Source organism: Hyperolius riggenbachi, chromosome 6 (genome assembly GCF_040937935.1).
Source record: "Hyperolius riggenbachi isolate aHypRig1 chromosome 6, aHypRig1.pri, whole genome shotgun sequence".
Taxonomy (NCBI): Eukaryota; Metazoa; Chordata; class Amphibia; order Anura; family Hyperoliidae; genus Hyperolius; species Hyperolius riggenbachi.
In genome coordinates this window covers 376,901,046-376,925,078 of record NC_090651.1, presented here as the reverse complement: position 1 = coordinate 376,925,078, position 24,033 = coordinate 376,901,046, and the positions used below count along the sequence as shown (strand labels likewise).

Sequence of the window (24,033 nt, the reverse complement as noted above, 5' to 3'; positions counted from 1 at the left end):
TAGATAGCATATAGATTATATCTTACAGTCACTGTGAAATTTCTGATCATTGCATAGTTACATATGTCAAGCATAGTTTCTGTATACTTGCTGGAAATGTTCTATACCTTTTATGTACTGTTTTTTTTTTCAAAAATCAAATAAATAATCTCTTTAAAAAAAAAAATATGGGTTGGTGTGGAAGGGGTTAAACAATAGTAAATATTTAATAAATGCTTGAATGTAAAATTTCTTATGTTACCCTGGGGTGTATTTGGTTGTATTTTACTTTTTGGCCACAAGATGGCACTACACTTAGTTCATTGTCTGCTGTTTACAGCAGATAGGAACAAAACTGTTTCCTTGGGGTTATGAATGAGAGATGCTCTCTCTCCCATTTATAATGGCACAGTGATCAGGCGAGAATGAGTTGATTCTCATGCCCTGATCTCAGAAGAACAGGTATGCGGCGGAAACAGCGCTGGAATTGCGATTGGCGGCGGTAAGTATACAATGCGTATATATACGTCCCTGATCTGCTAGTGGTGAACACAGGGGAGTATATATACGTAGCAGGAATCTGGAACTGGTTAATTTGGGTGCTAAGTTGTTTGACTGCACAGTAAACTGTTAAAGCTGTGCAGTACTGAATTGTAAAAAATGGCCTGGTCACTAGGGGGGTGTAAACCTGCGGTCCTCAAGTGGTTAAGAAAAAAAAAAAAAGGTTCTCCTTTTGAATATATTGGCCCACATTGGGTTAACTTTTCTCCAAGGTGGTATTTTCAAACCTTATCAATAAAGCCAGTGGTACGGAAGATGTTGGTGCTATATATACAGTATACAGTATATATATATATATATATATATATATATATATATATATATATATATATATATATATATATCTATATATATATATATATATATATATATATCAGTAGTAAATAATAATAAAAAAAGCTCCCAGAATGCAAGAAAATACTCAAAATAGATTTGACATTTTTTTTGTTAACCTACTTTTTAATTGCTAGGTGATGTATTTTTAGAAAAATTAAGAATTATCTCCTGGGAAAGAACACAGGAGGAAAGGTTTTTCTTTTTCTTTTTTTTTTTCTCTTTTTTTTTATACGGGCCATTTTGCTTAGTTCTAAGAAAATATGGCTATTTTCTTTTCGCAAAAATAATTTTCAGAAAACAAATTCACAAATACATACAGATCATGGACTGGAGAAAATACATTTTCACACAGATGGGAATAAAGGCATACATTTGTAGGCATGCAAAAACACATTTTCACCAACTGCATTGAAGTCTATGGACATGAGAAAAAACATATGCACACAAATGAGATTATTGGCAAAATAAATGCAAGTCAGTGGATATGAAAAAAGCACTTTTTAGGGCTGGTGCACACCGAGCGGCTTTTTGGGCGTTTTCAGATCCGCTTGCGGCTGCGTATCCGCTTGGTCAATGTATCTCAATGGGGTGGTGCACACCAGAGCGGGAGGCGTTTTGCTGAAACGCATACGCCCCGGGGTGAGGCATTTTTTGGATTGCGGATGCGTTTCTGCCTCAATGTTAAGTATAGGAAAAACGCAAACCGCTCTGGAAAACGCCTGTTCAGAGCGGTTTTGCAGGCGTTTTTGTTACAGAAGCTGTTCAGTAACAGCTTTACTGTAACAATATATGAAATGTACTATACTGAAATCCGCTGCAGCAATCCGCAAAACGCTAGCAAAACGCCATAGAAAAATAAAAAAAAGCGTATAAAAATCTGCTAGCATTTTGCGGATCTGCTAGCGGTTTTTGGTGTGCACCAGGCCTTAACCAGTTCGGCCTATCTGGACGAGCTTCCTCGTCCAGATAGGCACTGGTGCTGCCGCCGGCTCGTGCGCGCGATCGGGCGCGCCCCCGCGCGCGCTCCCGCTGCCCGCCGCTAGCCCCCCGATCAGTGAATGGGAATATAATTCCCATTCACCGATCTAACTTCCCCGCAGAAATACCGACGCTTTCTCTCCAGAGAGCGCGGTATTTCTGCCCCCAGGAAACAACTTCTCAGCATTTTAGTTCCTAGATGCGAGCTGGTTCGCATCTAGGACTTTTTTCACTGTGGCCATCTTGTGGCCAAATAGTAAACTGCACCCACATACATTTTTGATAAAAAAAAAACATTATTTTACATTTAAAATTAGCAGTTTCCCTCCCACACCAAAAATTACCCACATACACTTTTTTTATTTAAAAAAAAAAAAAACAACAATTAAAAAAAAAAAAAAAACAACATAAATAGTTACCCAAGGGTCTGAACTTTTTAAATATGCATGTCAAGAGAATATGTTATTATATTATTTAAAATTATAAGCTTATAAATAGTGATGGACGCAAATTGAAAAAATGCACCTTTATTTCTAAATGAAATATCGGCACCATAAATTGTGATAGGGACATCGTTTAAATGGTATAATAAGCGGGACAGATGGGCAAATAAAATACATGCGTTTTAATTACGGTAGCGTATATTAATTTCAAACTATAATGGCCAAAAACTGAGAAATAATGAATTTCTTCCGTTTTTTTCTTATTCTTCCTGTTAAAATGCATTTACAGTAAAGTGGCTCTTAGCAAAATGTATCACCCACAGAAAGCCTAATTGGTGGCGGAAAAAACGAGCTATAGATCAATTCATTGTGATAAGTAGCAATAAAGTTATAGGCGAATGAATGGGAGGTGAACGTTGCTCGGATGCATGAGATTTTCGGACCGCGGCGCTGAACCGGTTAAAGAACATTTTTCATTTTTTGCAGAAATGCATGTTGCAAAAATGCATAATTTTTTTGCAAACATTTTGTGTCATGCAAAAATATACATTTTTATGCAAAACTTACTTTAGGGGGGAATTTTATCTCATCTCTTATAGTTTACTTTCTACATATAAAGCGTAATGAAGGCAAACCTATATTTCCAGTGACATCTTCTGGATGTAGTCTGTCCACTCTAAATGCCCAGCGGCCGGTGACATTGACATTGCTTGTGGATGATAGATTGGCGATGGCAGGCGAGAGAGATCCTGGGATGGTGTAATATCCTGTATCAAAGCCACTGTTCAATCCAGCCTGGGAAATTCAAGAAATTCAAGAACATATTGAAAGACTCCATCATACCACACAACATTTCACCACCATCAGAGGCGTCGCTAGCGTCACAAGTCCGTGGCCCATGCTCCGGATATGGCTTTGGGGTGCCCCTAATTACATCTCTGGGGTGCCCAATGAGAGTGCCCAGAATATTTTACTGTTTAAGTGTCTCAGCACGGCCGCCGTTTGTGCGGCACTCGCCACTCGGAAACATCAGCCGGACAGGTCTATCCCTCTACCCAATCAGGAGCACCAGGCAGGGGGCCTAGGATTGATTTGCAAAGGCAGGGGGCTGGAGAGAGCATGAGTAGCTCCGCCCCCTGCCCGTGTAATGAAGACCAGATGACATTTGCCCGCCCGGTGCCCGCTGCCTGCTGCCCGCTGCTGCTGGCCCTCCACATGGTTCCAGACTGGTGTGAAGTGTCAGTTCAATTCACCCTGGCCTGCAGCAGCGCTGGACTCCGTCTTAACACAGGCACAGCCACAGATGGACCTGCCTCACATTTCAAATGCCCGCCGCGCGGGAATGGAATCAGAGGCTCGACACAGCAGGGACTTGAGAGGCATAAGAAGCAATTGAGAAAGCCTCTGCTGCAGAGCTGCAAACTTGGGGGGAGAACAGTCACAGCCAGCCGGGAGGTCAGGACACAGGCTGGATGCAGCCACAGCTGCTAGTGTTAACCCTGTGTGTGCCAGACTGCAGTACAGCGACTCCAGATGGGGAGGAGGTAGTATAGTCTGTGTGTGTGTGTCCATGTCCCATTCTCTGTGCCCATTGTGAGTGTGTGTTTGTGTCAAATATATGTGTGTCTGTCTGTCTCATTTTATGTCTGTCTGCTTCATTTTGTGTGTGTCTGTGCCTGATCCTCTGTGCCCCAACCTCCATGTCCTATTGTGTGTGTCTGTGCCTAATCCTCTGTGCCCCAACCTCCATGTCCTATTGTGTGTGTCTGTGCCCCAACCTCCATGCCACATTATGTGTGTGTATCTGTGCCCCATTCTGTGTCTGTGCCTTATACTCTATGCCCCATTGTGGGTTTTTGTGCCCCATTGTTTGTGTCTGTGTCTGTGCCTGTCCCCCATCCTCTATGCCCCATTACAGTATAAGCTGGCAATCTGTGCCTGTATTGATAGTAAACTAGCTGCAGTGTGTGCTGATCTCGGCTACCTCCAGCATGTACATTATAAGCTGTTACTCTGGGCCTGTACTATTAGTAAGCTAGATGCAGTGTGTGCTCATCTCTGCTACCTCCAGTATGTACAGTAGAATATGTTATTCTGTGTCTGTATTGATTGTAACCTAGCTGCAGTGTGTACCGATCTCTGCTACCCCCAGTATGTACAGTATAAGCTGTTGCTCTGTGCCTGTTCTGATAGTAACCTAGCTGCAGCGTGTGTTCATCTCTGCTACCCCCAGTATGTACATTATAAGCTGTTACTCTGAGCCTATACTGATAGTAACCTAGCTGCAGTGTATGCTGATCTCTGCTACCCCCAGTATGTACAGTATAAGCTGTTACTCTGTTCCTGTACTGATAGTAACCTAGCTGCAGTTTGTGCTTATCTTTACCCCCAGTATGTACAGTATAAGCTGTTGTATGTGCAGTATAAGCTGTTACTCTGTGCCTGTACTGATAGTAACCTAGCTGCAGCATGTGCTGATCTCTGCTACCCCCAGTATGTACAGTATAAGCTGTTACTCTGTGCCTGTACTGATAGTAACCTAGCTGCAGTGTGTGCTGATCTCTGCTACCCCCAGTATGTACAGTATAAGCTGGTACTCTGGGCCTGTACTGATTATTTAATTATTATCCTACCTAATAAAAGCTAAGTGTCGCTGCGTCCAGCAGTTTTGTCCCTGTGTCCCAGGATTTTTGCTACTGTGCATGTGCGCAGTAACGGACAGCTGGGACCAGGGATCTGGACGGGCGAGCGAGGTGGGCGGGTGCGGGTGAGCGAGGTGGCGTGTGCGGGCAAGCAAGGTGGGCGGTTGCGCGCCTACGCCGGGCGCGCACTTGGCGCGCAGCGGTAGCATGCGCGCGCATGCGCACTGGCAGCGGTGGCGGCCGTAGACCTAGAGCCCGTTTTTAAACGGGCTGGGTCTACTAGTTAATAATAATAACAATAATAATAATAATAATAATAACTGGGAAATATTTTCATGTTGATCTATCACAACCTAGAGTTTCCCTTTGAGCTCAATAAAGCCTATAAAAACAAGTGAAATCAGCTAAGAAAATCCCCAATAGGATCAGTAACTTTCATCAACAAATCAGGAATTGGCTCACCAGGGCCTGAGGTCCACCCTGAAAAACGCTGCCATTGCTCACACTTGGCCACTGGATATCTGCATAATTGTAGAGAAGGAATGTCTGATTACCATCGGTGCTCAGAACAGCTTGGAATGTGTTCACCTGTGAATGCAAAAAGGAAAAGGGAAATATTCTGGACAGGACATACGTACTGCTCACTGATGAGACATCCTGAAACAATTCTTCAGTAGACCAGCCGCACCCATACCATATTTACCTTGCCAGTTGTAGATCCAAAGTAGGCAACTCTGTGCCAGGTGGCTACAAACACCCACCGAGCTACAAAATCCTCATTATGGAAGTAAGTTTGGATATCGGAGGTGGCCCGAGAGAGAAGATTGGGATCAGTGCTCTGACGATAATATATGTCTCCTGCCAACTGGTTATTTATGTCTGACCAAAAGGGGGCCAAGAAGGAGTTTCCAAAGGCTGCCGGGAGAGGTTGTGGCGTGAACTGCCAGATGGCTGATTGGAACGATAACAGACCATTATTATCCACCTATGAAGGAGAAAGAAAACAAATCAACAAAGGCCTTGTGTAAGTAACATAACATATCTAAAAGTAGTTCAAAAAATGCAATAAAAAACAATAAACTCACAAAGAGAAAAGAGTGATTGGAGCCAAAAAGTGGAACGTCTGAGGAGAGATAAATTATTGGGGATGACCCATCATCTGACTTTGGGGAACTGGCGTCAATCGCAGATCCATATGGATACAGAAGATCTGAAGGAAGAACAATCAGTTATTGTAAGCCCTCGTAACAGTACTATATTCCATCATGTTAGTCATCAGTTAAGGCAGAAAGTTTTGAATCAGGATGAGATTATTTACTGGCTAATTGTAGAATATGTAAATAGTAAGCTTTTGACCCAATTGGTCTTCTTCAAACTTATACAGCATTGTGAAAACTCTGTGAAGCTGGTTCCACTACAATCAGCACAAATACTGTACAAGTTCCATGGTGTTTGGTTAGTGCTACGTTTGTGCCTATTGGTTAATATGCAAAAATTAAGATTTTTGCTGCTTTTGTTTTAAAGACAATGGGCCCAATCCATTTCACTTTTACATTTTCTTCCTGAAGATAATTTTTCATCTTCTGTTTATAATAATTTCCAGGAAATGGATGTCTATCTTGGGCATCACAGGGGAAGAGTTTGAGGAAGCAGCTGAAGAAGATTGGGTTACAATTAGGAAGCAAATCCTTAGTGAGGACTGGAAAGAGATGCAGCTAAAAATCATACATGGGGCACTCCCAGACCATCTTCCAAGTGTCAGGAGGTTTTTCCCGACCTAAAACATACAGTATGTTATGGTTTTGCCCAGCCATCAAATCTTTTTGGAACAAAATACTAGATTTTTTTTAGGTCCATTAAAAAAGTGATTAGGTAGAGGGAGATCTTATATGTCTGTTTCACAGTCTAGCCATGAGAGAGGGAGATGATATGCCATCAATTTCAAAGTTCGAACATCTACTTTTGTTGGTTGCCTAAAAAGTCATATTGAAACATTGGTTAGATGACAGCCCTCCTTCTCATCCTCTGATCAAAAATCTTTTGAACCATCTTATGCTTATGGAGAGGCTGAATTTGGAGAAGCACAAATCTAAGTCCATACACATGTTTTTTTTTTGTTTGTTTTTTACTTGGATAACCTATGTGGGGAAAAAACAAAAACAAAACTTTTCTAGGAACCAGATTGTTGGTTTAATGACGCTATTGGAAGAGACGGAGTGGTACCTTACAAATAAAATAGGAGGTAATTTTCTAGAAATATGATTGTGGGAAGGGGGGGGGGGCACAGCTATTAACCTCCTTAGCGGTAACCCCGTGTGTGACACGGGGTAAGCCGCCGGAGGTTGCCGCTCAGGCCCTGCTGGGCTGATTTTAATAATTTTTTTTTGCTGGACGCAGCTAGCACTTTGCTAGCTGCGCCAGCACCCCGATCGCCGCCGCCGCCCGCCCGATCGCCGCTATCTGGTGCGGCGCGCGCCCCCCCCCCCAGACCCCTGCGCTGCCTGGCCAATCAGTGCCAGGCAGCGCCAAGGGGTGGATCGGGTCTCCCAATGACGTCCCGACGTCGCTGACGTCGGTGACGACATCCCGCCCCGTCGCCATGGCGACGGGGGAAGCCCTCCAGGAAATCCCGTTCTTTGAACGGGATTTCCTGATCGGAGATCGCCGAAGGCGATCGAAGCGGGCGGGGTGATGTCGCTGAGCAGCGGCTATCATGTAGCGAGCCCTGGGCTCGTTACATGATTTAAAAAAAATTTTTTTAAAAAAACTGCTGCGCTGCCCCCTGGCGGTATTTTTCATACCGCCAAGGAGGTTAAAGTTATTTATTTTCTTTTTTATGTTCTGGATTATAGTGGATTATCACCAGTTGCATTTACTGCTGTTGTCTTCAGTTTAGGGAGGAGGGTAACACACCTGAGTTTGTACTCACAGGCTTTAAGATTTGGGAAGGGGGCCTCCATAGATTGGTGTGATGTATTATGTTAGACTTCTGTGAGGGATAAATCATATTTGTATTTAAGGTATTAAAATAGGGAAAACCGAGAGCCCAATATGGTGTAGTATGTTGAAGACAATTGGTAAGTTATTTAGTGAGAAGAGTTATACTCACAAACATGGGTTACCATTCAGGCAACCACTATATAGGCAGGGGAGGAGATTAGACCTGTCCTCACTCAGGGTTAAGAAGTCACTCTCTGTAGTCAAGAAACAAGAAAGGGGGTAACACTTCCCTCCACCAGGAGTGGACACAGTATATTAGTATGTGGAACAGAGGCACCAAACTCAGCGCTAGGCGCTAAACTCATTATTGCTGAAATCCGGTTGTCCCCATTTTTTTGCCTGATGAAGCGGGCTTGACCTGCAAAACGCGTTGCACTGTTTGGGGTACCGTATAATAAATGTATCTATTTATATTGAGACAGGATCTCGTGTCTGCTTTCAGGAGGCAAACCCACCACTTCCTCCAAGCAATTTTTTAAAAATATTATTGAATTTTATCCTGCTGGCGCCTCTGTTCCACATACTAATATATTGGATTTAAGGTGTTTGTAATAGCCCCATTTGTTGGAGAGGATCATAAGGAAACCCCTCCCCCCCCCCCTTTGGCCTCCTGTACAACTCCAAAATGCGCTCCAGAGCACTGAGGATTGCCAAAGATCCCTCACACCCAGGACACCGGTTCTTCAGACAGTTCCCATCAGGCCGTAGGTTTCAGGCCACCTCCAACAGCACCTCAAGGTATAGGAACAGCTTCTTTCCCTTGGTTGGCAACTTTTTGAACTTTCTTCAAATACTTGCTTGTTTTTGAGGACTATATTGTTGATATTTCGACTGTTGCAAATATGGCATTGCGACATATAAAAAAATATGTTAAAAAAAAACTTTTCAGCACTCTGAAATTAAAAAAGTACCAACAATCATGTGACAGAGTACTCTAAAAATAAATTTGAGTAAGGTGGAGTGTATATTAGCATCAGCCTGTACTGTAGACAGTGTTTGACGAGCTTTGTACTTACCTGATGATAATAGAAAATGAGCAGAAGTGGTGGTTTGGGTGACAATTGGTGCAGGTGTTGTCCCCACATCAATTTCTGAAGAATTGTCTCAAAATAAAAACATAAAGCTTTTTTTCAGTCTGTGTCTGCAAACAGCCAAACTGTTCAGGACTGAAGATAATAAGTGAGAATGCAATTTTGCTGATCTTGATACAAATGTATTAACCACTTAAGGATCACGGTGTTAAGTCCCCCTAGTGACCAGGCCATTTTTTTTTTACAAAATAGGCCACTGCAGCTTTAAATCAGAAGAATAAAATATGTAAATTATAAAACTTGCAAATATCTTTTGAAAATAGGTTCCTTAATTTGTTTCTCTCTATTATAAATAATATTATTACAGGTATTATTTAAAGGAACACTAGGGTCAAAAGAAAGAGATTTATCTTCAAGTGCTTACTGAACTCTTATAGGTCCACAATAATGTTTTTGATCCATTTGAAGGCAATGTATATAAGAAAATGCATACTTACCTGTCCTAATTCACTACTCTTCCAGGCTCTGTCCCTGTGTTTTTATTAGTGCTGCTGCAGAATTACAGGTCTGCCCCCACACTCTTCTTTATGTTGCCTGGCCACACCCCTATCCCACATGATGTTCTCTGGTTGAACTTGATAGACGTATGTCTTTTTTCAACCCACATAACTATGTAACTATGATGACTTCTGCACCCTCTGATTGGTGCAGAGATTGTTGCGAAGAGAAACTTACATGTAAAAGGGGTGGGGCCAGAAAATTGTGGACAGAAAGGCATTCCAGATGCAGCCATACTGTATTTTCAACTTGGACTAGGTGGCTTAGAAGCCACATATATATATATATAAGGCACAGGGAAATGTGGGGGCAGGGTGAAGCTGAATGACGGTGCTCCCTGAACTAACTGTTCCCCGTCTAACTTTTAATATATTCCCCACACTCTAGACCTTTTCCTAAACTTCCCGGTGCCTTTTTCCCCACAATTTCGGTGCTGGCTAACGTCTATTGCTGGCACCCATTTAAACCGTTTTTATCGTAATTCGGGATCTGGCTATTGTCGGACCCAAAATTACACAGTGAGCACCGCTATAACCATAATTCCCATTTTAGCTGAAGGCAGCAGCCAAATTGCAGTCCCGCGTGACACCAAAAATACCTGTTTTGTTAGAAGGCCACTTTTATATCTTATGATCCAGCTTAATGTAAAATAAATGTTCAAAAGTCCCGTCTTAAATGTAAATTAAAAAAAGGAAAATTTGCCAGAATTTGACTTTAAAAGCAATTTACCATATATACCTGACTAAGGGCCCGTTTCCACTATCGCGAATCTGCATGCGTTGTCTGCATGCGGATTTGCATAGCCAACACAGGTGGATGGGCCTGTTTCCACATGTCAGAACTGCTGAGCGTTTTTCTGTGCGGGAAAAATCTGCACGGCAGAGCCGTCAGAATTCGCACCTCGCACACCGCTATGCGAATCGCACGCAATGCATTTAATAGGGAAATCGCATGCATTTTTGGCATGCATTTTTTCCCGCAATTTCGCATGCGATTTCGCATAGGAAGCAATGTTAATTTACACAGGCAGTGACATGGTTAAAGTAGCATCCATACTCACCTATGCGAAATCGCCTGCGAAATCATGGTAAAAAACGCATGCGGAATCGCACCCGCATGCGATTTCGGCAGCGGGAATTAGCGGCGATTCTGCACTGCACAAGTGGAAACTGGCCCTATAAGTCTAGAAATTTAGGTTTGACTCACTAAATAAAAGTATAGGGGTCGACTTATATACGAGTCACAGGCAACACTGAGCACACTGAGTAATGTGTGTACTAATAGTGACATTCCCATTTGCAGCAATTTATCCAGTGCTAAGTGACACTTTCTTGATAATGGAAATACCAAGAAAACAGAGGTGTGAAAGTCCTGGCCACAACAAATACCAAGAAAGGGGGCAGGGGGGAAATACTATTACTGGACTGCAGAAAGGGGGGTACATTTTTGCTCCACTTGGTGGCCTGGAGGAGGTATTGGCGGCACTTAACCACTTCAGCCTTCAGTCGTTTTTACTTTATGCATCCGAGCAATGTTCACCTCCCATTAATTAGCCTATAACTTTATCACTACTTATCACAATGAACTGATCTATATCTTGTTTTTTCCAACTAGGCTTTCTTTGGGGGGTACATTTTGCTAAGAGCCACTTTACTGTAAATGCATTTTAACAGGAAGAATAAGAAAAAAACGGAAAAAATGCATTATTTCTCAGTTTTCAGTCATTATAGTTTTAAAATAATACATGCCTCCATAATTAAAACTCACGTATTGTATTTGCCCATATGTCCCGTTTATTACACCGTTAAAATTATGTCCCTATAACGATGTATGGCGACAATATTTTATTTGGAAATAAAGGTGCATTTTTTCCGTTTTGCATCTATCACTATTTACAAGTTTAGAATAAAAAAAATATAGAAATATTTCATCTTTACATTGATATTTAAAAAGTTTAGACCCTTAGGTAAATATTTACATGTTTTTTTTTTATTGTAATGGTTTTTTTTTTATATTAAACATTTTATTTGGGTAGTTTTGGGAGGGTGGGAGGTAAACAATGTGTTTATAATGTAAATGTGTGTTAATTTTTATTTTTTTTTACTTTTAGATGTAGTATTATTTTTTGGCCACAAGATGGCAGCCATGAGTTTGTTTACATGACGTCACTCTAAGCGTAGCATATGCTTAGAGGGTCGCACGGGGGACGCAACAGCCAGAAAAAGTGGAGCTTCTGAGAGAAGCTGTCGCTTTTTCTGCGGGGGAGAGGAATCAGTGAACGGGCACCATAGCCCGATACACTGATTCGTGGGCTAACGATCCGCGGCCGGGAGCGCGCGTGCACGCGCGCGATCGGCCGCGGGAGCGCGCGGACGCGCACATGGCCTCCTGGGCGTAGCTAGTACGTCCAGGAGGCCAAAGTAGTTAAAGAGACTCTGTAACAAACTTTTCAGCCTTATTTCTTCTATCCTATACGTTCCTATACCTGTTCTAATGTGGTCTGTATTACTGCAGCTTTTTCTAGTTACACTGTCTCTGTAATATATCTAATTTTCTTTTCTTTGTCAAGCTTTGTCGGCCCAGGGAGGAATGTGCTGCCTCTGCTGTGATAGGGAGAAGTTATGTGCACCCCTTCCACGCCCCCTCCAGGTTCTTTGTGTGTGCTGTGTGTATAAGTCACAGGCAAGGTCTCTGCTCACAGCCAGCGTGTCTGCACTCACAGCTGTTCACAAGGTCACAGCTCCTGAGCCTGCAGAGGATCAGTGCAGAGCTCAGACAAGCAGCTAAGGAAACACTGGGTGTAACATTCCAGCAGTCAAGTCATGTTTGAGAGGAGCCTCTGCAATCAGGCACCTGCTCTGATGATGTATTTCCTGTTTGGCAGCCATATTCACTGTTTACAAAAACAATGAATAAAACAGGGATTTTATCACCAAAAAAGCAGCAGGGAGCAGCGAAAATGTCACACAGGGACCTAGGAGAAGACAACTAACAGGCTGGTACATTTATTTATGTAAGATTTTCACAGTACAGATTATCTTTAACCACTTGAGGACTACAGTCTTTCTAACCCTTAAGGACCAGGCACTTTTTTTCCACTCAGACCACTGCAGCTTTCACGGTTTATTGCTCGCTCATACAACCTACCACCTAAATGAATTTTGGCTCCTTTTCTTGTCACTAATAAAGCTTTCTTTTGGTGCTATTTGATTGCTCCTGCGATTTTTACTTTTTATTATATTCATCAAAAAAGACATGAATTTTGGCAAAAAAATGATTTTTTTAACTTTCTGTGCTGACAATTTTTAAATAAAGTAAAATTTCTGTATACATGCAGCGCGAAAAATGTGGACAAACATGTTTTTGATTAAAAAAAAACCCATTCAGTGTATATTTATTGGTTTGGGTAAAAGTTATAGCGTTTATGTAATGATCGCTGCTGCAGCAGCTATTGCTGGAAGTAGTGCTTCAGCTCAGGCGGTTCTGATCTATTTCCATGCAAGCTGCATAGCTTTGTCTGTCTTTCCCTGCTGTCGGCTTGTGACTGATTATCATTCACCTGTGTGGGAATCTGCATGTCTGCTCCCATTGGATGACCTCAGTATAAAGATCTGCTTCCTGCAGGGTTTCCTTGGGTTTTCATAGCTTCAGCCTAAGCCTGTCTTGCTGTCGCTTTAGCCCCCGATCGTGTTTCTTGTTATAAAGTTACTTTGCTGGTCTTTGCATCATATATTGGTTCATTGCCAATATATATGCATGCCAGCACGTTTATTATTTTCCTTGTATTTGTGTTACGTGATACATCAGTGTCGCTGATGTATACGTACACGAACTGTTTATATCCTGTGTGCAGTTAGTCAGCTTTCCAGCACGTTTTGGTAGGTTGCGCGTACCGTGACCACCCGTGCTGAGGTAGTTACCCTCCTCCTGGTTCTGTTTGTGGATTGCGTTCATCTCTGCGAAGAGATAACGAATCCTTCTGAATCCTGTTCTGTTACTGTTTGTGGATTGCGTTCATCTCTGCGAAGAGATAGCGAATCCTTCTGAGTCCTGTTCCCTGTATTACTCCAGTCCTAGTCAGCGTTCCTGCTTATGTCATATATCGGTTCATTGCCGATATATACATATGTTAGTCAGACGTTACAAATAGTTTCATTGATAGCTGTAATTGTAATGCGCTAGGAAAACATACTTATTGTATATTTATCTGTGTTACGTTCATCTATCTTAATCCTGCTATTTTCTGACTATCCTGTCCTGTCTTTGTGAGGCACGCCATCGCCGCATCGCATTGGCTGCCTCATTCCAGTCTGTCTGGTTTTGGACGCTTGCTGTCGCTAAGTAGCCGCTAGCTAGCAAGCGTTCATTCTGTCTACCTGTCCTGATCTCCTCAGTTCTGGTTTATGTGCTCAGCGCTACTTTGCGCTGAGACGTTATAACGAAAGCATTGTTTGTGGCTGTCAGATCTGCACCGGCTCTGTGCGCCACAATCTCCTATTGGAGTCAGTCCTCCCCTCCACTATACTAGGGATAGCCTGTTTCCTGGTGCTAGTGTGTGTACCTCCTCCACGCCAGCTCATGCGTTGCATGCTGACTGTGGAGAATACACCACCAAGCCTTACATTATGAAAACCCCATTACCAATCCCCATTGTGGGGGGGATTCCCAGAAAGTATGACACTGTTAATTATGGTTCCTGTTCCTTTAAGAAATTTGAAGAACTTAGCTCTGAAACAGAAAATGAGTTTTTCTCTGAATGTGCCAGGTTCCTGGCCAATCCTGATCTCCAAGCGACTCCTGTTTCAACCTGGGCACTCCAGCTAGTTTATATTTTGTTTAAAGGGCAATTGCTTCAGTGGGCATGTGATGTTCTCAATCATTCCGATTTGAATGAGAGACCACTGGAATTTCTAGCGTTTGTGATCCATAACTGGTTGCGCATAGATCCATTGCCTTTTCCTCTAAATGAACTCCTGGCAGCAGGCCAATCAGCTGCTCCTTCAATTGCTTGCAAGAATGAGCAGCAAGCAGAAAGTGTTACTGATAATTTTCCTGCAGCTTTGAATAAATCATCAAAAACCGCAAGGTCAAAGGCAAAACGCAAACGTTCTAAAAAACGTGTCCAATCTGCAGAGTCGTTATCCTTAAGGTCCGTACACACGCCGGACTTTAGGCAACGACGGGTCCGTCGTTGCCTCCCGCTGGGTGGGCGTGCCAGCGACAGTCCGGCGTGTGTACGCTCTGTCGTCAGACTGATACGGCTGTTCCTGAGCGATCCGCCGGGCGGATCGCTCAGAAACAGCCGTATCAGTCTGACGACAGAGCGTACACACGCCGGACTGTCGCTGGCACGCCCACCCAGCGGGAGGCAACGACGGACCCGTCGTTGCCTAAAGTCCGGCGTGTGTACGGACCTTTAGCGACTGAGACCTATAATGAGATTCTGCCATTAACAGATAATGAAATGCAATTGTCTTTCAGGGGAGTTAAATGGACTTATGAAACTACTAATGAACTTTCATCACTGGCTAGGGAAAATAAAGATTTTTGTTTAAAAGAATTATCTGAGTATGATTATGAGGAGATATTACAGAGTATTGAACAAATCAACTTATTTGTGAAGCAAGGAAAGTTTGCATACACTACAGTTAAACACTTGCTACAGGTATTAGAGATTCTTAAGAATAAGGAATCTGCCAATCACCTGCTAATTAACCCAATATATGTCCCTGCCACAATCATATCTGCAAACTGTGATCTGCCTGTTAAGTATGCTTGGAATCCTCCATTTGAGAAAGGAGAGATGGAAGCTCTGGTCAATGAATGGAAGAATGATTCAAGTTCATTTTGTCAATTTTACAGTGCAAAAGGTGAATTAGTATTGAATGCATGCATTAAGTCTGCCTATAACCTAATAAAAACTGGTGTGTGTGGGTATGACTTTGTGGCTCCATTGATCGATGTGTGGAAAATGATTTTGGATGATTTTTATGCGATTCAATCAGTTGATACCAGGGAAGACACACTGTCAATTGGAGACTGTCCCACTTCTCCAGTTACTGAGTCCCTGCCATGTCTTGTGAATGTTCCTGTAACTCCACCCTGTACCATGGATAACTCAGTGTTACTTCCCAGTAAAACAGAAGCCACTGATACTTTCTTAACTTTGCCCTGCACAAATTTCTCAGCAGAGAATCCAGAGGTCCTGCTGACTTCTGAGTCCAGCCTAGCCAGTACTCATGAGTCTTTGTTCAGTGAAACAGACACCAGAAAAATCTTGCCTGTCTCTGCAAACACTTCTGCAGAAATTACCCGTGTTAATAAAGTTCAACTCCTGTCTGATCCAGCAGATGCCAATAGATGCACTACATCAGTTTCCGAGTCCCAGCAATCCTGTCCAGAAATCTCAGAACCCCAGCATCTGAATTTTCCAATTTTACAATTGAATGGTGATTCAGATGCGCAAACATTGTGTCTTGATCTTCCTGTTTCTACACCTCGCTCTAGTTTCGTGAATAGCTCAGAGCATCTGCTCTGTGAACCTGAAATCGCAGAATTATTACCTTGTTCAGAAAATGTTCCAATAAATTTGCCCTGTACCATGAATTGTGCTGTAGATCTCTCCAATGAAACTCAGGTCACAGAATCATTATGCTGTCCAGCAGGTGCTTCCATGGTTTTGCCCTGCAATATGGACTGTTCAGTGATCCTGTCCAGTGAAGCTGTGGTCGCAGAGTCTTATGCTTCACCCAGTACTTTGGATATTTCAAACCCTCTAGCAGAAGGGTCTGAGGCACTGCTTACCTCAGTTGGTGTTGCAGTAATATTCACTTGTCTAGCAGCTGTTTTGGAATTACAGTCTGCTCTAATAAAACTTGATGAATTTCTGCCCAGCAAAGCAGAAGCCATTGAAATATTGTCCTCGTCAGCAAGTGTGTCAGATACCTTGCCCTGTACACAGTCTGATTTAACCAATGTTGTTGAGTCCCTCTCCAGTGTTGTAACAGCCGAGGAACTCCAGCCCTGTCCTCTGCATGTTTCAGAAGTCTTGCCCTGTAACATGGATAATTCTGATTCTCTGGTCAAAATAACAGAAGTCTCAGAATTTCAGTCTGATTTAGTAAGCATTCCTGAAACCCTGCCTTGTATCCTGAAAGATTCTGGTTCTCTGGCTGCTGTGGCAGAGGTTCCAGAGTCCCCTTCCTGTCCAGGGAATTCCTCAGTTTTGCCTAGTCCAGTGGGGGCTGCTGCAATACTGACTTGTTCTGCAGCGCCTCATGAGCTCCAATCCAGTATATTAAATGAGTCTCTGTCCAGTCCAGAGGAAGTTGTGGAGTCCCTATCTGGTTCAGTGCATACATCAGAAGATTTGTCCTGTCTTGTTAGTGCCCCTGAATCTGATTTGTTACTGACTTTGCTGGAATCAGCGACATCTAAGTCTGATCCTGCATTCTCGTGTAAAAATCCAGTAGTTGCGAAGTCTAGTCATGATGATTTTTTTTTGGCCGGTCCTGGTTTTGGTCCCGTCTTGGCTGACCCTGAGGCTCACAGTTCCTTGACGTGCCCAGAGGTTTCTCTTGTGCCAGTGTGCCCAGATGTTCTTAGTGTGCCAGAATGCCCAAGTGTGTCTAAGGTGTTAGCGTGCTCTGATGCTTCCTTAGTGGCAACATGTTCTGATGTTGCCAGTCTGCCTGCATGCCCAGAGATGGTTCTGGTCCCTGAAAGCCCTGATATTGATGTTTGTCCTTGTGGCCCTGACTCGGGAATTGCCCTAGGTTCCATAGGGGTTCTTGATAGTTCTCCATGTGAGCCTAAGGGGCATTCTGACCTATGGGGATCTCTTTGGAGCTTCAAGGTGTTCTGGGAGGTCTCTGAGAAAACTTGTCCTGGTGCCTTGGACTGGTTCAACAGTGGGTTTTGTGTTGGTAAAGACAGTACCGGTGGGCATTGCAAAGGCTTTGGCGTTTCTGAACGGTTCCTGGAAGGCGGTGGGTATCGCTCAGGGAGTTTCGGAGGGCTTTCTTCTGGAAATCATGGTTCTGATGGGTGTCACACTGGGGCTTGTAGTACTGATGGGCATGGTTCTGTAGGTTCTGGTTCTGATGGGTCCAGTCTTGTGGGGACTGATTCTGGAATTCGGTCTTGCCGGGCTGTCCCGGTCATCATGAATTATCAGTCAGACTGTTTTGTTGGAAATTTCAGTTTTGAAAAGCGTCTGGAATCCGCTTTTAAAGGCGGGGGTACTGTAATGATCGCTGCTGCAGCAGCTATTGCTGGAAGTAGTGCTGCAGCTCAGGCGGTTCTGATCTATTTCCATGCAAGCTGCATAGCTTTGTCTGTATTTCCCTGCTGTCGGCTTGTGACTGATTATCATTCACCTGTGTGGGAATCTGCATGTCTGCTCCCATTGGATGACCTCAGTATAAAGATCTGCTTCCTGCAGGGTTTCCTTGGGTTTTCATAGCTTCAGCCTAAGCCTGTCTTGCTGTCGCTTTAGCCCCCGATCGTGTTTCTTGTTATAAAGTTACTTTGCTGGTCTTTGCATCATATATTGGTTCATTGCCAATATATATGCATGCCAGCACGTTTATTATTTTCCTTGTATTTGTGTTACGTGATACATCAGTGTCGCTGATGTATACGTACACGAACTGTTTATATCCTGTGTGCAGTTAGTCAGCTTTCCAGCACGTTTTGGTAGGTTGCGCGTACCGTGACCACCCGTGCTGAGGTAGTTACCCTGCTCCTGGTTCTGTTTGTGGATTGCGTTCATCTCTGCGAAGAGATAACGAATCCTTCTGAATCCTGTTCTGTTACTGTTTGTGGATTGCGTTCATCTCTGCGAAGAGATAGCGAATCCTTCTGAGTCCTGTTCCCTGTATTACTCCAGTCCTAGTCAGCGTTCCTGCTTATGTCATATATCGGTTCATTGCCGATATATACATATGTTAGTCAGACGTTACAAATAGTTTCATTGATAGCTGTAATTGTAATGCGCTAGGAAAACATACTTATTGTATATTTATCTGTGTTACGTTCATCTATCTTAATCCTGCTATTTTCTGACTATCCTGTCCTGTCTTTGTGAGGCATGCCATCGCCGCATCGCATTGGCTGCCTCATTCCAGTCTGTCTGGTTTTGGACGCTTGCTGTCGCTAAGTAGCCGCTAGCTAGCAAGCGTTCATTCTGTCTACCTGTCCTGATCTCCTCAGTTCTGGTTTATGTGCTCAGCGCTACTTTGCGCTGAGACGTTATAACGAAAGCATTGTTTGTGGCTGTCAGATCTGCACCGGCTCTGTGCGCCACAATCTCCTATTGGAGTCAGTCCTCCCCTCCACTATACTAGGGATAGCCTGTTTCCTGGTGCTAGTGTGTGTACCTCCTCCACGCCAGCTCATGCGTTGCATGCTGACTGTGGAGAATACACCACCAAGCCTAACAGTTTACAAACTATGGTGCAAAAAGTGAATTTTCCCATTTTCAAGCATCTCTGACTTTTCTGACCCCCTGTCATGTTTCATGAGGGGCTAGAATTCCAGGATAGTATAAATACCCCCCAAATGACCCCATTTTGGAAAGAAGACATCCCAAAGTATTCACTGAGAGGCATAGTGAGTTCATAGAAGATATTATTTTTTGTCACAAGTAAGCGGAAAATGACACTTTGTGACAAAAAAAAGAAAAAAAAAAAGAATCCATTTCTTCTAACTTGCGACAAAAAAAAAAATGAAATCTGCCACGGACTCACCATGCCCCTCTCTGAATACCTTGAAGTGTCTACTTTCCAAAATGGGGTCATTTGTGGGGTGTGTTTACTGTCCTCGCATTTTGGGGGGTGCTAATTTGTAAGCACCCCTGTAAAGCCTAAAAGTGCTCATTGGACTTTGGGCCCCTTAGCGCAGTTAGGCTGCAAAAAAGTGCCACACATGTGGTATTGCCGTACTCAAGAGAAGTAGTAGAATGTGTTTTGGGGTGTATTTTTACACATACCCATGCTGGGTGGGAGAAATCTCTCTGTAAATGACAATGTTTTCATTTTTTTTACACACAATTGTCCATTTACAGAGTTATTTCTCCCACCCAGCATGGGTATGTGTAAAAATACACCCCAAAACACATTGTACTACTTCTCCCGAGTACGGCGATACCACATGTGTGGCACTTTTTTGCACCCTAACTGCGCTAAAGGGCCCAAAGTCCAATGAGTACCTTTAGGATTTCACAAGTCATTTTGCGGAATTTGATTTCCAGACTACTCCTCACGGTTTAGGGCCCCTAAAATGCCAGGGCAGTATAGGAACCCCACAAATTACCCCATTTTAGAAAGAAGACACCCCAAGGTATTCCGTTAGGAGTATGGTGAGTTCATAGAAGATTTTATTTTTTGTCAAAAGTTAGCGGAAAATTGATTTTTATTGTTTTTTTCACAAAGTGTCATTTTCCACTAACTTGTGACAAAAAATAAAATCTTCTATGAACTCACCATACTCCTAACGGAATACCTTGAGGTGTCTTCTTTCTAAAATGGGGTCATTTGTGGGGTTCCTATACTGCCCTGGCATTTTAGGGGCCCTAAACCGTGAGGAGTAGTCTGGAAATCAAATTCCGCAAAATGACCTGTGAAATCCTAAAGGTACTCATTGGACTTTGGGCCCTTTAGCGCAGTTAGGGTGCAAAAAAGTGCCACACATGTAGTATCGCCGTACTCGGGAGAAGTAGTACAATGTGTTTTGGGGTGTATTTTTACACATACCCATGCTGGGTGGGAGAAATAACTCTGTAAATGGACAATTGTGTGTAAAAAAATCAAAAGATTGTCATTTACAGAGGTATTTCTCCCACCCAGCATGGGTATGTGTAAAAATACACCCCAAAACACATTGTACTACTTCTCCCGAGTATGGCAATACCACATGTGTGGCACTTTTTTGCACCCTAACTGCGCTAAAGGGCCCAAAGTCCAATGAGTACCTTTAGGATTTCACAGGTCATTTTGCGAAATTTGATTTCCAGACTACTCCTCACGGTTTAGGGCCCCTAAAATGCCAGGGCAGTATAGGAACCCCACAAATGACCCCATTTTAGAAAGAAGACACCTCAAGGTATTCCGTTAGGAGTATGGTGAGTTCATAGAAGATTTTATTTTTTGTCACAAGTTAGTGGAAAATGACACTTTGTGAAAAAAACAATAAAAATCAATTTTCCGCTAACTTTTGACAAAAAATAAAATCTTCTATGAACTCACCATACTCCTAACGGAATACCTTTGGGTGTCTTCTTTCTAGAATGGGGTCATTTGTGGGGTTACTATACTGCCCTGGCATTTTAGGGGCCCTAAACCGTGAGGAGTAGTCTTGAAACCAAATGTCGCAAAATGACCTGTGAAATCCTAAAGGTACTCATTGGACTTTGGGCCCCTTAGCGTACTTAGGGTGTAAAAAAGTGCCACACATGTGGTACCGCCGTACTCAGGAGAAGTAGTATAATGTGTTTTGGGGTGTATTTTTACACATACCCATGCTAAGTGGGAGAAATATCTCTGTAAATGACAATTGTTTGATTTGTTTTACACACAATTGACCATTTACATAGAAATTTCTCCCACCCAGCATGGGTATGTGTAAAAATACACCCCAAAACACATTATACTACTTTTCCTGAGTACGGCGGTACCACATGTGTGACACTTTTTTGCAGCCTAGGTGCGCTAAGGGGCCCAACGTCCTATTCACGGGTCATTTTGAGGCATTTGTTTTCTAGACTACTCCTCGCGGTTTAGAGCCCCTAAAATGCCAGGGCAGTATAGGAACCCCACAAGTGACCCCATTTTAGAAAGAAGACACCCCAAGGTATTCCGTTAGGTGTATGGCGAGTTCATAGAAGATTTTATTTTTTGTCACAAGTTAGCGGAAAATGACACTTTGTGAAAAAAAAAACAATAAAAAATCAATTTCCGCTAACTTTTGACAAAAAATAAAATCTTCTATGAACTCGTCATACACCTAACAGAATACCTTGGGGTGTCTTTTTTTCTAAAATGGGGTCACTTGTGGGGTTCCTATACCGCCCTGGCATTTTATGGGCCCAAAACCGTGAGTAGTCTGGAAACCAAATGTCTCAAAATGACTGTTCAGGGGTATAAGCATCTTCAAATTTTGATGACAGGTGGTCTATGAGGGGGCGAATTTTGTGGAACCGGTCATAAGCAGGGTGGCCTTTTAGATGACAGGTTGTATTGGGCCTGATCTGATGGATAGGAGTGCTAGGGGGGTGACAGGAGGTGATTGATGGGTGTCTCAGGGGGTGGTTAGAGGGGAAAATAGATGCAATCAATGCACTGGGGAGGTGATCGGAAGGGGGTCTGAGGGGGATCTGAGGGTTTGGCCGAGTGATCAGGAGCCCACACGGGGCAAATTAGGGCCTGATCTGATGGGTAGGTGTGCTAGGGGGTGACAGGAGGTGATTGATGGGTGTCTCAAGGTGTGATTAGAGGGGGGAATAGATGCAAGCAATGCACTGGCGAGGTGATCAGGGCTGGGGTCTGAGGGCATTCTGAGGGTGTGGGCGGGTGATTGAGTGCCCTAGGGGCAGATAGGGGTCTAATCTGATAGGTAGCAGTGACAGGGGGTGATTGATGGGTAATTAGTGGGTGTTTAGGGTAGAGAACAGATGTGAACACTGCACTTGGGAGGTGATCGGACGTCGGATCTGCGGGCGATCTATTGGTGTGGGTGGGTGTTCAGTTTGCCCGCAAGGGGCAGGTTAGGGGCTGATTGATGGGTGGCAGTGACAGGGGGTGATTGATGGGTGGCAGTGACAGGGGGTGATTGATGGGTGATTGACAGGTGATTGACAGGTGATCAGTGGGTTATTACAGGGAAGGACAGATGTAAATAATGCCCTGGCGAATTGATAAGGGGGGGTCTGAGGGCAATCTGAGCGTGTAGGCGGGTGATTGGGTGCCCGCAAGGGGCAGATTAGGGTCTGATCTGATGGGTAACAGTGACAGGTGGTGATAGGGGGTGATTGATGGGTGATTGATGGGTAATTAGTGGGTGTTTAGAGAAGATAACAGATGTAAACAATACATTTGGGAGGTAATCTGACGGCGGGTTTGCGGGCGATCTAATGGTGTGGGTGGGAGATCAGATTGCCCGCAAGGGGCAGGTTAGGGGCTGATTGATGGGTGGCAGTGACAGGGGGTGATTGATGGGTGATAGGTGATTGGCAGGTGATTGACAGGTGATCAGTGGGTTATTACAGGGAAGAACAGATGTAATTAATGCACTGGCGAATTGATAAGGGGGGGTCAGAGGGCAATCTGAGCGTGTTGGCGGGTGATTGGGTGCCCGCAAGGGGCAGATTAGGGTCTGATCTGATAGGTAAAAGTGACAGGTGGTGATAGGGGGTGATTGATGGGTGATTGATGGGTAATTAGTGGGTGTTTAGAGGAGAGAATAGATGTAAACAATGGATTTGGGAGGTGATCTGATGTCGGATCTGCGGGCGATCTATTGGTGTGGGTGGGTGATCAGATTGCCCGCAAGGGGCAGGTTAGGGGCTGATTGTTGGGTGGCAGTGACAGGGGGTGATTGACGGGTGATTGACAGGTTATCAGGGAAGATAGATGCATACAGTACACAGGGGGGGGGGGTCTGGGGGGGGGGGGGGGGTCCTGGGGAGAATCTGAGGGGTGGGGGGGTGATCAGGAGGGGGCAGGGGGCAGGGGGGGATATAAAAAAAAAATAGCGTTGACAGATAGTGACAGGGAGTGATTGATGGGTTATTAGGGGGGTGATTGGGTGCAAACAGGGGTCTGGGGGGTGGGCAGGGGGGGGTCTGAGGGGTGCTGTAGGCGATCAGTGGGCGGGGGGGGGGCAGATCAGTGTGTTTGGGTGCAGACTAGGGTGGCTGCAGCCTGCCCTGGTGGTCCCTCGGACACTGGGACCACCAGGGCAGGAGGCAGCCTGTATAATACACTTTGTATACATTACAAAGTGTATTATACACTTTGTATGCGGCGATCGCGGGGTTAACATCCCGCCGGCGCTTCCGTACGGCCGGCGGGATGTTACGGCGGGTGGGCGGAGCCAGTTGCCGGGGGAAGCGCGCGTCATCAATGACGCGATCGCTCCCCCGGCATGCCTAAAGGACGCGCCGCCTGAAGGCGTATTGCGGTCCTTTAGGCGTCCACTTTGCCGCCGCCCATGGGCTGTGGGCGGTCGGCAAGTGGTTAAAGAACAAGCAACACCCATGCTATTCTAGAAATAAAAAACGACATATATAAGTAGATAAATACTACTTCTACTTACATACCAGATGTTTTGTGCTATCCACGTAATGATTCCTGTGAATTTTATAAACGAAAAGCAGAAAATCCTATTCTAGGCAGTGGCCATCTTGCCAAGCTAATGCTGACATCATATCCTCCCTGACTCTTGTTTTCCCCCTTCCCTTCTCTTGATCATTGTGTATTCATTAGCTGCCCTCCCCCCAGAGTCTTC

The 24,033-nt window shown here is 44.0% G+C and overlaps 1 protein-coding gene across 1 annotated transcript in view; it reads right to left on the bottom strand.

The window, feature by feature from the left end:
• Window positions 1-2,897: 2,897 nt before the first annotated feature.
• Window positions 2,898-24,033, bottom strand: part of LOC137522291 (uncharacterized) — a 115,623-nt gene continuing 94,487 nt past the window's right edge. Inside the window, exons 30-33 of the mRNA XM_068242321.1 lie at window positions 6,025-6,149; window positions 5,643-5,924; window positions 5,402-5,527; window positions 2,898-3,092 (exon numbers count right to left, since the gene is read on the bottom strand). Coding sequence (XP_068098422.1) covers window positions 2,898-3,092; window positions 5,402-5,527; window positions 5,643-5,924; window positions 6,025-6,149 — 728 coding nt within the window. The remainder of the gene's footprint in view (window positions 3,093-5,401; window positions 5,528-5,642; window positions 5,925-6,024; window positions 6,150-24,033) is intronic.